Source organism: Hemiscyllium ocellatum, chromosome 8 (assembly GCF_020745735.1).
Source record: "Hemiscyllium ocellatum isolate sHemOce1 chromosome 8, sHemOce1.pat.X.cur, whole genome shotgun sequence".
In the NCBI taxonomy this organism is placed as follows: Eukaryota; Metazoa; Chordata; class Chondrichthyes; order Orectolobiformes; family Hemiscylliidae; genus Hemiscyllium; species Hemiscyllium ocellatum.
In genome coordinates this window covers 77,693,030-77,708,648 of record NC_083408.1, presented here as the reverse complement: position 1 = coordinate 77,708,648, position 15,619 = coordinate 77,693,030, and the positions used below count along the sequence as shown (strand labels likewise).

Genomic DNA, 15,619 nt, shown 5'->3' with positions numbered 1-15,619 from the left:
CCTCCTCTAACCAAAAGCTGTGTGCGGCGTTTGGTAAGGTGACAAGTGTTTTCCTTCGTGTTTCATTTTTTCAGCAGTCTATTTGGAATTTAGAATAGTTGGAATGGAGGTTAAGGCATTTGAATGTTCCTCCTGCAGTATGTGGGAGGTAAGGGTCACCTCTAGAGTCCCTGCGGACTTCATTTGTGGGAAGTGCATCCAACTCCAGCTTCTTGAGAACAGTGTTAGGGAACTGGAGCTGGATGAATATCAGATCATTCGGGAGGGGGAGAGGGTTATTGAGAGGAGTTACAGGGAGGTAGTTACTCCACAGCCACATGAAGAAGGTAGATGGATTACTGTCAGGGGTGGGATGGCGGCGGGGGGAGGGGGGGGTTTGGAGAAAAAGGCTTATGTGAGGATGGGGTGTGAAGGCTCAGTTAGGAAACTTGAGGGTTACAAGTTAGCCAGAAAAGATCAAGAGAGAGGGTTAAGAAGAGCCAGGTGGGGACAGGAGAAGTTGTTACCGGATAGGATCAAGGGAAACCATAAGACCTTCTATAGGTATATCAGGAATTTTAAAAAATGACTAGAGTAAGATTAAGGCAAATCAAAGACAGTCGTTGAAATTTGTGTGTGGAAATTGAGGACGTGGGGATGCACTTAATGAATATTCTTTATCAGTATTCATATTGGAAAAGGGCAATGTTAGCGAGAGTACAGCGATACAGGCTACAAGATTAGATGGGATTGAGGTTGACAAAGGTGGTTTTAGCAATTTTGGAAGGTTTAAAAATAGATAAGACTCCTGGGCCAGATTGGATTTACCTTTTGATTCTCTGGGAAACCAGGGAGGAGACTGCAGAGCCTTTGGCTTTGATCTTTATGTCATCATTGTCGACAGGAGTAGTGCCAGAGGACTGGAGGATAGCAAATGTTGTTCCCTTGTTTAAGAAGGGGAGTCAGGACAACCATGATAATCCAGTGAGCCTTAGTTCGGTTGTGGGTAAGGTGTTGGAAAAGGTTCAGGAGATAAGATTTATAATCATCTGGAAAGGAATAATTTGATTAGGGATAGTCAACACAATTTGTGAAGGGGAGGCCTTGCCTCTCAAATCTTGAGTTCTTCGAGAAGGTGACAAGACAGGTGGATGAAGATCAAGAGGTTGGTGTGGTGTATATGGACTTCAATAAGGCGTGTGGTAGGGTTCCACAGGTAGGCTATTGCACAAAATACAGAGTTTCGGGATTGAAGGTGATTTAGTAGTTTGGATCAAAAATTAGCTGCTGAAAGAAGACAGGGTGGTGGGTGATGGGAAATGTTCATCCTGGAGCTCAGTTACCAGTGGTGTGCAGCAAGAATCTGTTTTGGGGCCACTGCTGTTGCGAATGGTAAAATTCTTGGCAGTGTAGATGAACAGAGAGATCCTGGTGCCCAGGTGCATAAACCCCTTAACGTTACCACCTAGGTTGCTAGGGTTGTTAAGATGACATATGGCGTGTTGGAGTTTACTGGTAGGGGGATTGAGTTTCAGAGCCACGAGGTCACGCTTTAGCTGTATAAGACACTGGTAAGGCCATACCTGGAGCATCGTGTACTGTTCTGGTCACCATATTATAGAAAGGACGTGGAAGCTTTGAAAAGGGTTCAGAGGAAATTTAATAGGATGTTGCCTGATATGGAAGGCAGGTTTTATGAGGAAAGGCTGAGGGAACTCAGACTTTTTTCGTTGGAGAGAAGGAGGTTGAGGTGTGACTTAATTGAGATATATAAGATAATCAGAAAGGTAGATAGGGTGAACAGTGAGAACCTATTTCCTCAAATGGTGAAGTAAATACAAGAGGACATACTTAAAATTGAGGAATGATAGATTTGGGACAGATATCAGGGGTAGTTTCTTTACTCAGAGTAATAGGGGCATGGAACTGTCTGCCTGCACCAGTAGTAGATTCACTGATGTTCAAGGCATTTAAATGGGCATTGGACATGCATATGAATAATAATGGAACTGTGTACGTTAGATGGGCATCAGATTAATTTCACAGGCTGGTCCAACATCGAGGGCCGAAGGGACTGTACCATGATGTAACATTCTATGCTCTATAAAATCTGCCATGTCTCTGCCCAAGGCTCCAGCAATTGTCTGCTGTATCCTCTGGTAATCCTCCCCAAGTCTTTGTGTAATCTCAGACTTAGTAATCAGTCCACCTACATTCTCCTCCAAATCATTTATATATATTATAAACAATAGAGAGCCCAGCACTGAACCTTGTCGAACACCACTGGTCACAGCTCTCCAGTCAGAAAACTGAGCTGCTACCACCACTTTGTATTTCATGACTGAGCCAATTCTGTATCCATCATATTAACTCATCAAGGATTCCATGTGACTTCACTTTTTGTATCAGCTTGCCACAAGAAACCTTGTCAAAGGCCTTGCTAAAAAAACATATAGACATCTACCACCATGCCTTTAATCAATCATCCTCAACACTTCTTCAAAACACTCAATCAAGTTTGAGACACACAACTTTGCCCACATAAAGCCATGCTGCTTATTGCTAATAAGTCAATATTTTTTCAAATCGGAGTAAATCCTGTCCCCAAGAACCTTCCCTAATAACCTCCCTATCATTGACACAAGGCTTACTGCCCTGTAATTTCCCGGGTTATCCCTGTTACCCTTTTTAAAACAAAGGACCGACATTGGCTATTCCCCAGTCCTCCGGGATTTCTCCTGTGAATAAACAGGATATAAAAATTTCAGACAAGGCCCCAGCAATTCCTTCACCTGCTGCACTCAGCATTCTGGGATAGGTCCCATCAGATCCTGGGTACTTGTCTACCTTAACGTTTTTCAAAGCACTAAATATCACCACTTTGTTATATTGACATGCTCTAGAATATCAACATATCCTTCCCTCAGGCACCATTTTAACTCTCATAACTTTGAGTTCTTTCCAGTTATCTTTGTATTGTTTGACAGCTGTCTGTCGTCACCTTCCAAAATCTTATGTATACCTCCTTTTTCTTTTTGACATAGCTCTCAATGTCTCCAGTCATTCAAAGTTTCTGAATCTGGTCATCCTTATCCTTCATTTTCATAGGAACATGCTGATTCTAAACTCTGAATGAGCAGGCCTTTAAAAGATTCCCACATGTCAGATGTGCATTTATCCTCAAACAGCTACCCCCCAATCTACATTCCTCAGTCCCTGTCAAATATTCTGGTAGTTAGCTTTACCTGATTTTAACATTTCCCCCAGGACTACTCTTATCCTTATCAATAAGAAAGTAAAAGCTCAGAGTTATGGTCACTGTTCCCAAATGCTCCTCCACTGAAATTTTGATCAGGGTTCATTCCCAATGCCAAATCTAGTATGATTCCTTCCTCAGTTGGATTAAGCCCCTAGCACTCAAAGTTCCAGTCAACATTTGTTTTTACATTTTCCATTATCTGTTTCTCTACCACCTGCGGGCAGTTAGGAGGCTGTGGTAAATCCAAAGTGACCGCACTCTTCCGATTCCTGAGCTCAACCCTTGCTGGATGAGCCCACAATGTTCTTCCTCAGTACAGCTGTGAGTCTCCATTATTAGTATTGCAACTCCCCCACCTGTTTACAACCGTCTCTTGTCTTGCCTGAAACATCTAAAACCCAGAACGTTAAGCTGCAAGTCTTGTCACTCTCTGTAATAGCGATAGTTGTATGTATAAATCCAAGCTCTAAGTTCATTTGCTTTACCTATCATAGTCCTCACATTAAAACAAATACACCTCAGACCACCAGGCTTCCTGTAAAAAGTAACCTCTCCTTGTTTGGTTCTTCCTTTTAATCTTAGTGGCCTTAATCTTGGCTCATCCTCGGTCATTTTGCTTGTTGACCTACTGCTCGATTCCCACCCCCTTCCATACTAGCTTAAACCCTCCCAAATGGCACTAGCAAACATCTCTGTAAGGATATTGGTGCTTCTCCAGTTTGGGTGCAACCTGCCCTACTTCTGCAGATTTCACAAGCTTGGAAAACATCCCAATGATGCACCAGCTGATTTAACTGTACCATCTTTCTATTCCTAGCCTCACTAGCATGTGGCACACAAAGTAATCCTGGGATTACAACACTAAAGGTCCTGTTTTTCAACTTCATACCTAACTCCTGAATTTCCTTTGCAATATCTCATTTCCTTTTCTGTCTATGTTAGGAGTCCAAATATGGACCACAACCTCTGGCTGCTCATCCTCCTCCTTCAGAATATCCTGCACCCGCTCAACCATTCATGGTATTCTGTACCCAGTGATCTTGGACAGGAAATCTCAGCTACCAATACCTCCGGCTTATAGGGCATCATATATACATTAAGAGGAAGTGAGGATTGCAGATGCTGGAGATCAGAATCAAAACGTGCGGCACTAGAAAAGCACAGCAAGTCAGGCAGCATCTGAGCAGCAGGAGAGTCAATGTTTTGGACATAAGCCCACCATAAAAACATTGCTAACATAAAGACCTAGATTTTGTAGCAGCAATGTTAACAGAACTCCTAAAATTCTCAATCATCTGTTCTCTGAAATCTGATTCACACCACCAGAATCACCACAAATCTATCAGAATGAAGACTTGTGTAACTGAGAGAGGTGGCTAAGGAAATAGCAGAGGCATTGGTTGAGATCTTTCAAGAGTCACTGGAGTCAGGAAAGGTCCCGGATGATTGGAAGATGGCTGTTGTAACCCCCTTGTTCAAGAAAGGATCAAGACAAAAGATGGAAAATTATAGGCCAATCAGCTTAACCTCGGTTGTTGGTAAAATTCTAGGATCCATCATTAAGGATGAGGTTTCTAAATTCTTGGAAGAGCAGAGTCTGATTAGAACAAGTCAACATGGTTTTAATAAGGGGAGGTCATGCCTGACAAACCTGTTGGAATTTTTTGAAGAGGTAACAAGTAGGTTAGACCAGGGAAACCCAGTGGATGTGGTCTATCTAGACTTTCAAAAGGCCTTTGATAAGGTGCCACACGGGAGGCTGCTGAGCAAGGTGAGGGCCCATGGTGTTCGAGGTGAGCTGCTGGGATGGATTGAGGATTGGCTGTTTAACAGAAGGCAGAGAGTTGGGATAAAAGGTTTTTTTCAGAATGGCAGCCGGTGACGAGCGGTGTTCCGCAGGGTTCAGTGTTGGGGCCACAGCTATTCGCATTATATATTAATGATTTGGAGGGGGGGACTGGGGGCATTCTAGTGAAGTTTGCCAATGATACGAAGTTAGGTGGACAGGCAGGTAGTACTGAGGAAGTGGGGACGCTACAGAAGGATCTAGACAGGTTGGGAGAGTGGTCCAGGAAATGGCTGATGGAATTTAACGTAAGCAAGTGCGAGGTCTTGCACTTTGGCAAAAAGAATAAAAGCATAGACTACTTTCTAAATGGTGAGAAAATTAGTAAAGCCAAAGTACAAAGGGATCTGGGAGTGCTAGTCGAGGATTCTCTAAAGGTAAACATGCAGGTTGAGTCCGTGATTAAGAAAGCGAATGCAATGTTGTCTCTTATCTCAAGAGGGTTGGAATATAAAAGCACCGTTGTGCTACTGAGACTTTATAAAGCTCTGGTTAGGCCCCATTTGGAGTACTGTGTCCAGTTTTGGTCCCCACACCTCAGGAAGGACATACTGGCACTGGAATGTGTCCAGCAGAGATTCACACGGATGATCCCTGGAATGGCAGGTCTAACATATGAGGAACGGCTGAGGATCCTGGGATTGTATTCGTTGGAGTTTAGAAGAATATGGGGAGACTTAATAGAGACTTACAAGATAATACATGGCTTGGAAAGGGTGGACGCTAGGAAATTGTTTCCGTTAGGCAAGGAGACTAGGACCCGTGGACACAGCCTTGGAATTAGAGGGGGTCAATTCAGAACAAAGATGCGGAGACATTTCTTCAGCCAGAGAGTGGTGGGCCTGTGGAATTCATTGCCACAGAGTGCAGTGGAGGCCAGGACACTAAATGTCTTCAAGGCCGAGATTGATAGATTCTTGTTGTCTCGAGGAATTAAGGGCTATGGGGAGAACGCTGGTAAGTGGAGTTGAAATGCCCATCAGCCATGATTGAAAGGCGGAGTGGACTCGATGGGCTGAATGGCCTTACTTCCACTCCTATGTCTTATGGTCTTAAACCTCTCTCTGATAATCAACAATGGATTCATAGTCATCATTAGACTCTAAATTCCAGATATGGATTGAATTCAAATTCTAGCATCTGCTGTGATGGGATTTGAACAGAGGTCCCCAGAACCTCTGGGTTCTGGATTAATATTCCAGCGATAATACCACTAGGCCATTGTCTCCCCCACCTCTTACATTCTCTTGAATTGGGCCATATGATTCCCATATGGATTCCCAAAAGTTCAGTGATAACCCAGTGTCACCCTTCTTGGCATATAAAAACAGGACTTGCTGGTAATGAGCATAGTAGAAGATGGCTTCAAGATACCACTTTTTATCAGCATGCCTTTAAGTGACATCCTAAAGACAGAACTAGAGAGGACAGCTATCCTCCAAATTCCTGGGACCATCATGAGAAAAATCCATGGGGGGGCAGTCAAACTAACTGGTTAAAAAAAATCACAAACTAGAATTAGAAGTTAAATCTAGAACCAGAATATTGTCCAACAAATCTGCACAGGCTTGCTAGTAACAATTGTGTGGTTATAGTTTAATATTTTTGCTTGTTTGTAAGAAGGGATCCAAAGTTTATTCTTATTGTTCGGTTGCTGTGAAATAAAGTGGCTCAAAAATACATAGCTGCCTTGACTCTAAACTGATTTTAGTTTATCTGCAGTTTAACTGCATACAAATCCTGAACAGATCAAATGGGCCTATTCTTAAAACATCAAAGCTGCATTATCTTATAATTAGATAGCAGTCCAGGTATAGTCATAATAAAGGTTTGGCATTGCTGAATCTGAGAGAATGTCTCATTTGAGCCTTTCAAAGAAAAAGTTTGAGAGTTTTGAAAGGTAGCCATCCTTTTTTGATATCCTTTCCGGTTTACCTCTTATTTTAACAGAGAATGCTGAGGGGATCATGGGAAAATTCTGATAGTGAAGAAACTAGGCTGGGTGCACAACAGTCTATCGTAATTACAGAACAAGTAAAAACTTGTATAAAAAAAATCTTAAGTGAGCTATTGAAGGGCACACCCATGCTTGTTCCAGCTAAGAATCAGAGGAGAAAGTATCTTCAATAACTTAGTGAGTGAATGCATACTTGGTATATTCTGACTCATGAAGATTGTGTAAACTTAAGCTTTATTTTGGGCCAAAATGAACTCACCTCAGTCAGTATGGTAACAGGGCTAAAATGAACTTCGTAGCTACCTTTTCTCCTGCTAAAGGACCGGAACAAATGGGTGATGATAGCCACAATTTCTACTACATTCATTATCCAGTGACCTCACTTAATAAGTGTAAATGCGAAATTTTGAGGAGGACAGAATAAAACAGAACTGCTAATCCACTATCCTGATTCTGAACTATATTGCTGGTGCTCCATCGTTATTGGATCAAAACCCTGAAAGAACACCTGCACAACAGTGTGGGTATAGCAACACCACATCAACGACAGTGGCTCAGGAAAGTGGCCTACGACCACGTCCTTGAGGGAAATTAGGAATGGACAATAAATGCTGATCCTGCCAACAGTGTCTTTGCCCATAAATGATTAAAAAAAAGTAAAAACAGCTAAGTACTATAGCATTATTCTAACAACGTAGAACAAATGTATACTCCAAAGATAGATCGATAGACAGAAAGCAAAAACAGTAATGTGCATAATTGCACATTTGGCTTTGTATGCCCAAATATAATTTTTTAAAAATGTATGCTAGTCTGTAAGCTGTGATAAGAATTCTTCCTTGATTATAGCTCTCATTATTTAACGCTTGTATAAGTATTCCATTTCAAATAATTATTCAGATAGCTGAAAGACCGGATTCTGTTTTGTGCTGCAATAGACCACATATTAAATATTTATTGCTTCAGCGCAAAATATTTTGTGTGGCATTTGAAAATACCACACATCTTGAATAAGACAACATTTAAAAATATAAAATGTAAACTTCTTGAAATATAAATTTCAAAAATGGCAATTAATTGAATACTCAAAAGTAAAATCAAAGAATGTGCAAGTATTTAGGAGCATTTTTGCAAATATTATAGTAAAACTTTTAAAAGCTTAGAATTGATATGTGAACTCTAAAGGGAGAAAGGATTTGGATCAACAGAAAAACGCAAGTAAAACATAACTGCAGCTGATGCACAAAGCAGAAACTGTACATACCGCAAGCAACAGGAACTGCAGGCCACATCAGCTCTTGCATTCGTGACCTCCTCCCTTGCAAGTCCACATATACACCAACATGGCTAAAGCAGAGCAAATACTCTTTATTGCTAAGCTGCATAGCACAAAGAGCATCAAAAGGTTGGTGTGAGAGAAATGCAAGCGATGAGTCCATTGGGTTGACGAGATTAATGGAAGGTCCATCTCCCTGGACATTAAGCAGTGAAAATCCAGAAGGGTAGCCAACGCAAACTTTTTCTTCAAAGACTGCCATCCATTGCACATTCCCTAGGGCCTGAATTTCATTGACTTTCTTGTAATAAGGTTTAGTTCGGCTAATTTCATAGCATAGGATTTGCCGTTTCACTGCCACAAAAAGAGCACTCACAATACCCTGCCGCAAGGATCCTGAAACCACGGTCTGGCAGCCTTTTGTTTCAGTGAGTTTAATATCAAAGGTGGTCTCAGGTCCATCAAAAGCAGCCCATGGATAGAAATGAACGTGTCGGTTTCGGCCACAAATAAGGACAATAAGACTTTCTTTGGGAATGAGCTCAATCTGGTAGACTTTTTTACAGTCAGCTGCTCGAACAATCACTGCAATCAGAGAAGATATGTTAAACACTGAATCTTCCACTGAAATCTAAAAAAAAGTAATTAAGATACATTTTTGACCACCTAAGTCTTCAACACATTCCACATTGAGTAAAGTGAACCAAGTTTACAAAAAAATAATTTTTACTCTTATTTTGTTTTACAGGCATAGACATTTTTAAAAAGTATAATTACAGTTCAGTTGCAGTTAGTGAATGAAACATTCCTGAAAATCCAAATTAAAACAAGTAATGATATTTAGTAGCTTACTATCTCGTGTTAGCTCGACTGCATACAGTCCTTCCTCTGTACCCAGAGCTATACGCTCACGATCTATTAAAATTACAAAAATTGAGATTTTATTTTAGTAGTAAACAGGAAAGATTAGCATGAAAATTTATATTCCCTTCATTCAAAAAAAAAACATCAACTAGTCTTACCAATAACAGCAGCAGATAAACTTGTTTTAATAAAAGGCAGTGTACTATCATATGCTTCTTGTGGAATATATACAACTCTGTTTCTCAGTTTATTTTTTTGTAGGATATTCTGCAATCCTTCTAGGATTCCAACCCATTTCCTTTTCTCACTTTCACTTTCTGTCAGGATTAGTAATGAGCAGGTCTTTGATGGTGAGGAGAGCAGCAAAGTTGTCACCTGCAGAATAAAAGTTAACATAAGTGTATTTGTGATAACTGTACAAATGAGGTTACTATTATTTTTGAACACAAAGTAAATCAGGATGATTCTGTATTCATCCACAATACAAAATATCGCCTTTTCATTCATGGCTTTTAATAGTCCATAATTTTAATAATATTCTTTTAACATTGGAACAATGCGCCAATAAGCTTTGTCAAAAAGCTCCTTAACGGTTGTTAGAGAATGGTGTCTCATGTTGATCTTGAAACAGAATTCCAACATAACAACAGGACAAAAATCACACTGACTAACTCAACAAAATACTTCAGACATTTCTGATCGAGCTTGCCAGTTTAGGGATAATACACAATATGTCACCAATCACTTCCTGTAAGAATCTCAGATGCCATGTGAAAGAGATTTTCATCCCTAAAGCCTGGGTTGGATTTGAGCCCAAATTCCATTGCTCCTCAGTCACAATATGAAATCAGTACATAGATTACGGGCTTCCAAATGTTACTGAAATATTTGTACATATTTTATATAAACTCCCATTAGAGCACATTTCCATATGGACAATGGCAGGAAAGATAATCAAAAACATGAATAACTAAAAGTAAGTTATCGTGAGGTTGATACTAACCTTGAAAATACATGGAATATCTTTCCGGGTAGCATGAATGACATCAGATGCAAACACTGAACTCACAGAAAAGGCTTCATCTCTGCAAATAAAAAAAGTTTAACAATGATAATCACATCATTATGAATAAAACAATATCAAATCTAAATAAACAGGATGTCGGCATCACTGGTTATGCAAGCATTTATTGCCCAATTCTAATTGCTCTGAAGAATGTAGAAGCTGTATTCTTGAACCACAGCAGCCTTTGGGGTGTAGAGTCACCCACAGAGCTTTTAGAAAGTGAATTCCAGGATTTGACCCAGCAACAGTGGAGAAAAAAATTATACAGTTCCAAGTCTGGATGCTGAATAGCTTGTTCTCATGGTGTTCTCATGTACTTGTGTTCGTGTCCTAGGTAGTAGAGATTTAGATTTGGAAGGTAGTATTGAAAAAGGCTTTGTACTGCATCTTGCAGATGGTACACATTGGAAGGTATATAACAAGGTAGGTGAAGTGAACAGTAATCAGTCACACTCCTAAATTATGCTTTGTCGATAGTGGACAGGTGTTTAGATGACAGATGGGGAGCTATTTGCCATAGAATTCCTAGCTCTGACCTGCTCTTGTATTAACATCATTAACATCAGTGGGGAATGATCCAGTCAGTTTCCAGACAATGGTAACTGTCAGGGTGCTGACAGTTGAGGATTCAGTGATGATATTACAATTGAACATCAGCAGTTGATGGTTGAACTCTCATGTTGGAGATGGTCACTGCCTGGTTCCTTATCTGATGTGAATAATCATATCAAGGAAAGCTTAAAGAAAAGCTCAGAGGAAAAAGGGTGCCACTTTTGTAAATTGTATCAGCGATCCCAACCTCTGCTATTTAGCTCAATCAGAATGAGCACTGGCTATTAATTAGGCCCTCGACAAACAGAATATAAAATATAATGGTTGGATGTAGTGCAGCTGAGAAATAAACTGATTTTATGGATAATCTTTGGAAGCTGCATGACCGCCCTCATTATTAGCTTTCAAGTATTTTACAACTATTCCCAAATTTATAAAGCTGCATCTAATTTTCTGATTCAGAAAAAGATTAAATAAAAGACCACAGGACTCTCAATCACCCAGTATTACTTTGGTGGAAGAATTGTGAAAATCCTAAAAAACTGATGCATTTTGGGAAAGAATTTAAACTGAAAGATCTGTGAATGCTGTAAATCAGAAAGAAAACAAATTGCTGGAATAGCTCAGCAGGTTAGGCAGCATCTGTGAAGAGAAATCAGAGTTAACGCTTCGGGTCTGGGGACCCTTTCTCAGAACATTAACTTTGATTTCACAGATGGTGCTTGACCTGCTGAGCTTTTCCAGCAATTTTTGATTTTGATGGGAAGGAACTTGTTTGATGAAATAATTTACATAACAAATTTATCAAATCTATTTGAGATAAAAGAAACAGAGAAACTTATTTACAGATATTTGTTAATTTAGATTGCACATGCACGATTAAATTCACAGAATGCAGTGGGGAATGCAAATGAAGGCTAATGAGGGGATTCCTGTATACCACATTAAGTTTGAGATGAGACTGGTTAAGACATTTGTAAATAATTTGTTGGAGTGACCTCAATGAAGTCAGTCTTGTGAAAAACGCAACTAAATGCCAGGAACCCACATCTAGACTGACAATAGTAGATTCCAAGAGCAGTAGTTGATCATCCCCAGGCAAGAACTGCTTAATAGGGATTGCAGTGATCAGAGGTCAGATCTATAGCTTTGTGTATTGACAGCAATATTCCAAGGTAGAGGTCAGACACAGAGGCAGAGAACTCTATTGACATTCGGCATTGACAACTGAGATACTTAATAGTTAATGACTTACAACGAGACACTAACATCAGTACGTAATATGTTTTGTCATTTTCTAGCTAATGAGAAGTGCTTCAGCATAGATTAAATTTCCTATAAACTTTATTGTCTATATATTATAGGCAAAATAGATCATTTTTATCTCATATACAATTCACCCATTTAGCTTAGAATATTCCTCAAATAATGCAGAATCAATGACAGAAACAGATGGCTCAGGTGAGATCTTAATATTCAATTCACACAATGAGGACTTCATGGTCAGGACATGAGAGTCACATTATAATATGTTTAGGTATTGAACAATGAAGGCAAAGCATGGCAAGGGATTTGACATATGCCTCCAGCATGCTTACTAATGCAAAATCTAATACTGGTGCTGATCTAAAGATTTTGGCATTTAGTTTGTAAGCAATGGAAAGCTACAACTGCGGAGTCATTTTTGGATTCTTCCGATTAAAAAAAGTCATAGTAAATCTTAATGGTAGATTACATAACTATAAGGAGAAAGTGAGGACTGCAGATGCTGGAGATCACAGCTGAAAATGTGTTGCTGGAAAAGTGCAGGTCAGGCAGCATTCAAGGAGCAGGAGAATTGACATTTCGGGCATGAGCCCTTCTTCAGGAATGAGGAAAGTGTGCCAAGCAGGCTAAGATAAAAGGTAGGAAGGAGGGACTTGGGGGAGGGGCATTGGAAATGTGATAGGTGGAAGGAGGTTAAGGTGAGGGTGATAGGCCAGAGTGGGGGTGGGGGCGGAGAGGTCAGGAAGAAGATTGCAGGTTAGGAAGGTGGTGCTGAGTTCGAGGGTTGGGACTGAGACAAGGTGGGGGGAGGGGAAATGATGAAGAAACTGGAGAAGTCTGAGTTCATCCCTTGTGGTTGGAGGGTTCCCTAGGCAGAAGATGAGGCACTCTTCCTTCAGCTGTCGTATTGCTATGGTCTGGCGATGGAGGAGTCCAAGGACCTGCATGTCCTTGGTGGAGTGGGAGGGAGAGTTGAAGTGTTGAGCCACAGGGTGGTTTGGTTGGTTGGTCCGTCCGGGTGTCCCAGAGGTGTTCTCTGAAACGTTCTGCAAGTAGGCGGCCTGTCTCCCCAATAATAGAGGAGGCGACATCAGGTGCAGCGGATGCAGTAAATGGTGTGTGTGGAGGTGCAGGTGAATTTGTGGCGGATATGGAAGGATCCCTTGGGGAATTGGAGGGAAGTAAGGGGGGGGGCGGGGGGGAAGGTGTGGGCGCAAGTTTTGCATTTCTTACAGTTGCAGGGGAAGGTGCCGGGAGTGGAGGTTGGGTTGGTGGGGGGTGTGGACCTGACGAGGGAGTCACGGAGGGAGTGGTCTTTTCGGAACGTTGATAGGGGAGGGGAGGGAAATATATCCCTGGTGGTGGGGCCTGTTTGGAGGGGGCGGAAATGACGACGGATGATACGATGTATATGGAGATTGGTGGGGTGGTAGGTGAGGACCAGTGGGGTTCTGTCCTGGTGGCGATTGGAGGGGCGGGGTTCAAGGGCAGAGGAGCGGGAAGTGGAGGAGATGCGGTAAAGAGCATCGTTGACCACGTCTGGGGGGAAACTGCGGTCTTTGAAGAAAGAGGCCATCTGGGTTGTTCGGTATTGGAACTGGTCCTCCTGGGAGCAGATGCGGTGGAGGACTAGTTCCAATACCGAACAACCCAGATGGCCGCTTTCTTCAAAGACTGCAGTTTCCCCCCAGACGTGGTCGACAATGCTCTCCATCGCATGTCCTCCACTTCCCGCTCCTCTGCCCTTGAGCCCCGCCCCTCCAATCACCACCAGGACAGAACCCCACTGGTCCTCACCTCCCACCCCACCAACCTCCAGATACATCGTATCATCCATCGTCATTTCCACCACCTCCAAACAGACCCCACCACCAGGGATATATTTCCCTCCCCTTCCCTATCAGCATTCCGAAAAGACCACTCCTTCTGTGACTCCCCAGTCAGGCCCACACCCACCACCACCCCAACCTCCACTCCCGGCACCTTCCCCTGCAACCGTAAGAAATGTAAAACTTGCACCCACACCTCCCTCTAAGGCCCCAAGGGATCCTTCCATATCCGCCACAAATACACCTGCACCTCCACACACATCATTTACTGCATCCACTGCTCCCGATGTGGCCTCCTCTATATTGGGAGACAGGCCGCCTACTTGTGGAAGGTTTCAGAGAACACCTCTGGGACACCCAGACCAACCAACCCAACTACCCCGTGGCTCAACACTTCAACTCCCCTGCCGCCCCCCCCACTCCACCAAGGACATGCAGGTCCTTGGACTCCATCGCCAGACCATAGCAACACGACGGTTGGAGAAAGAGCACCTCATCTTCTGCCTAGGAACCCTCCAACCACAAGGGATGAACTCAGACTTCTCCAGTTTCCTCATTTCCCCTCCCCCCCCACCTTGTCTCAGTCCCAACCCTCGAACTCAGCACCACCTTCTTAAACTGCAATCTTCTTCCTGACCTCTCCGCCCCCACCCCCACTCCGGCCTATCACCCTTACCTTATTACCTTCACCTTAACCTCCTTCCACCTATCGCATTTCCTACACCCCTCCCCCAAGTCCCTCCTCCCTACCTTTTATCTTAGCCTGCTTGGCACACTTTCCTCATTCCTGAAGAAGGGCTTATGCCCGAAACGTTGATTCTCCTGCTCCTTGGATGCTGCCTGACCTGTTGCGCATTTCCAGCAACACATTTTCAGCTACATAACTATTAAGCAACCACACACAAATGACTGCTTTGATAATACTTGAATGCAGCTTACTTAGCATTTCTTTTGATCAAATGAAGGGAGGAATTAAAATACTAATATTATGCATTTTATCAATTATTTAACTATTTGCACTAAATCTGAAAACTTACCTCAAATCCAATACCAGGCTAGCAACAACTCCAGGCTGCATAGATTTGCCTTCAGCTACATCATATAGAAAAAGCTTACAATCACAAACCACCGCATATGCTCGCTGCCAGCCTTTCTTCACTCCTGTGGGTTTGGGAACCTTGAGGAAACAAATAAAATTAATAAGTAAATAGAACTGAAGATTGTTTAGTCATCATCAAATTTCAATAACCCTGGCACAAGGCCCTTTCTCAATTGTACTTTTTACACAATTAAGTGTGCTTCCTAATGCTGTTTTATTATTTTGCTTTTCTTTCTGCTCTACTATTCAGGTTCAAAAAGCTGCAATTTTCAAAATACTCAACATTACTATTCCAGAATGAATTTCTCCCAAACCACTTCAATATCAGATCAAGCCAGAATAGTTTCACTGGGGATTGCAACACTGATTGGTTTTCTTTCATACCAGTAGTTAAGTATATAATGGAAACTATGATATAATGGTTGAATAATGTATAATATTTGAATTTTACCTGCAGACTACTAGGAGCTAGCAGCACTGCATGTACGGTGATACGAGTAAATTAACATGGATCATCATTTCAAATTGGCAACAATATATAAACAGTGAAATAACTAGCTATTTAAACTTTTGCCACTTTCAGTGCATTGCTAATCCTATTAATGTGCTAAAACTAAACATACAAT

General features: G+C 41.7%; 1 protein-coding gene across 2 annotated transcripts in view; it reads right to left on the bottom strand.

Moving 5' to 3' along the window:
- The window catches only part of cdc42bpb (CDC42 binding protein kinase beta (DMPK-like)), a 210,350-nt gene that overhangs the window by 15,003 nt on the left and 179,728 nt on the right, over positions 1–15,619 (bottom strand). For both annotated transcript variants that reach the window (XM_060829247.1, XM_060829248.1), the window contains exons 26-30: positions 14,932–15,071; positions 10,185–10,266; positions 9,340–9,556; positions 9,170–9,232; positions 8,306–8,902 (exon numbers count right to left, since the gene is read on the bottom strand). In XM_060829247.1, coding sequence (XP_060685230.1) covers positions 8,306–8,902; positions 9,170–9,232; positions 9,340–9,556; positions 10,185–10,266; positions 14,932–15,071 — 1,099 coding nt within the window. The remainder of the gene's footprint in view (positions 1–8,305; positions 8,903–9,169; positions 9,233–9,339; positions 9,557–10,184; positions 10,267–14,931; positions 15,072–15,619) is intronic.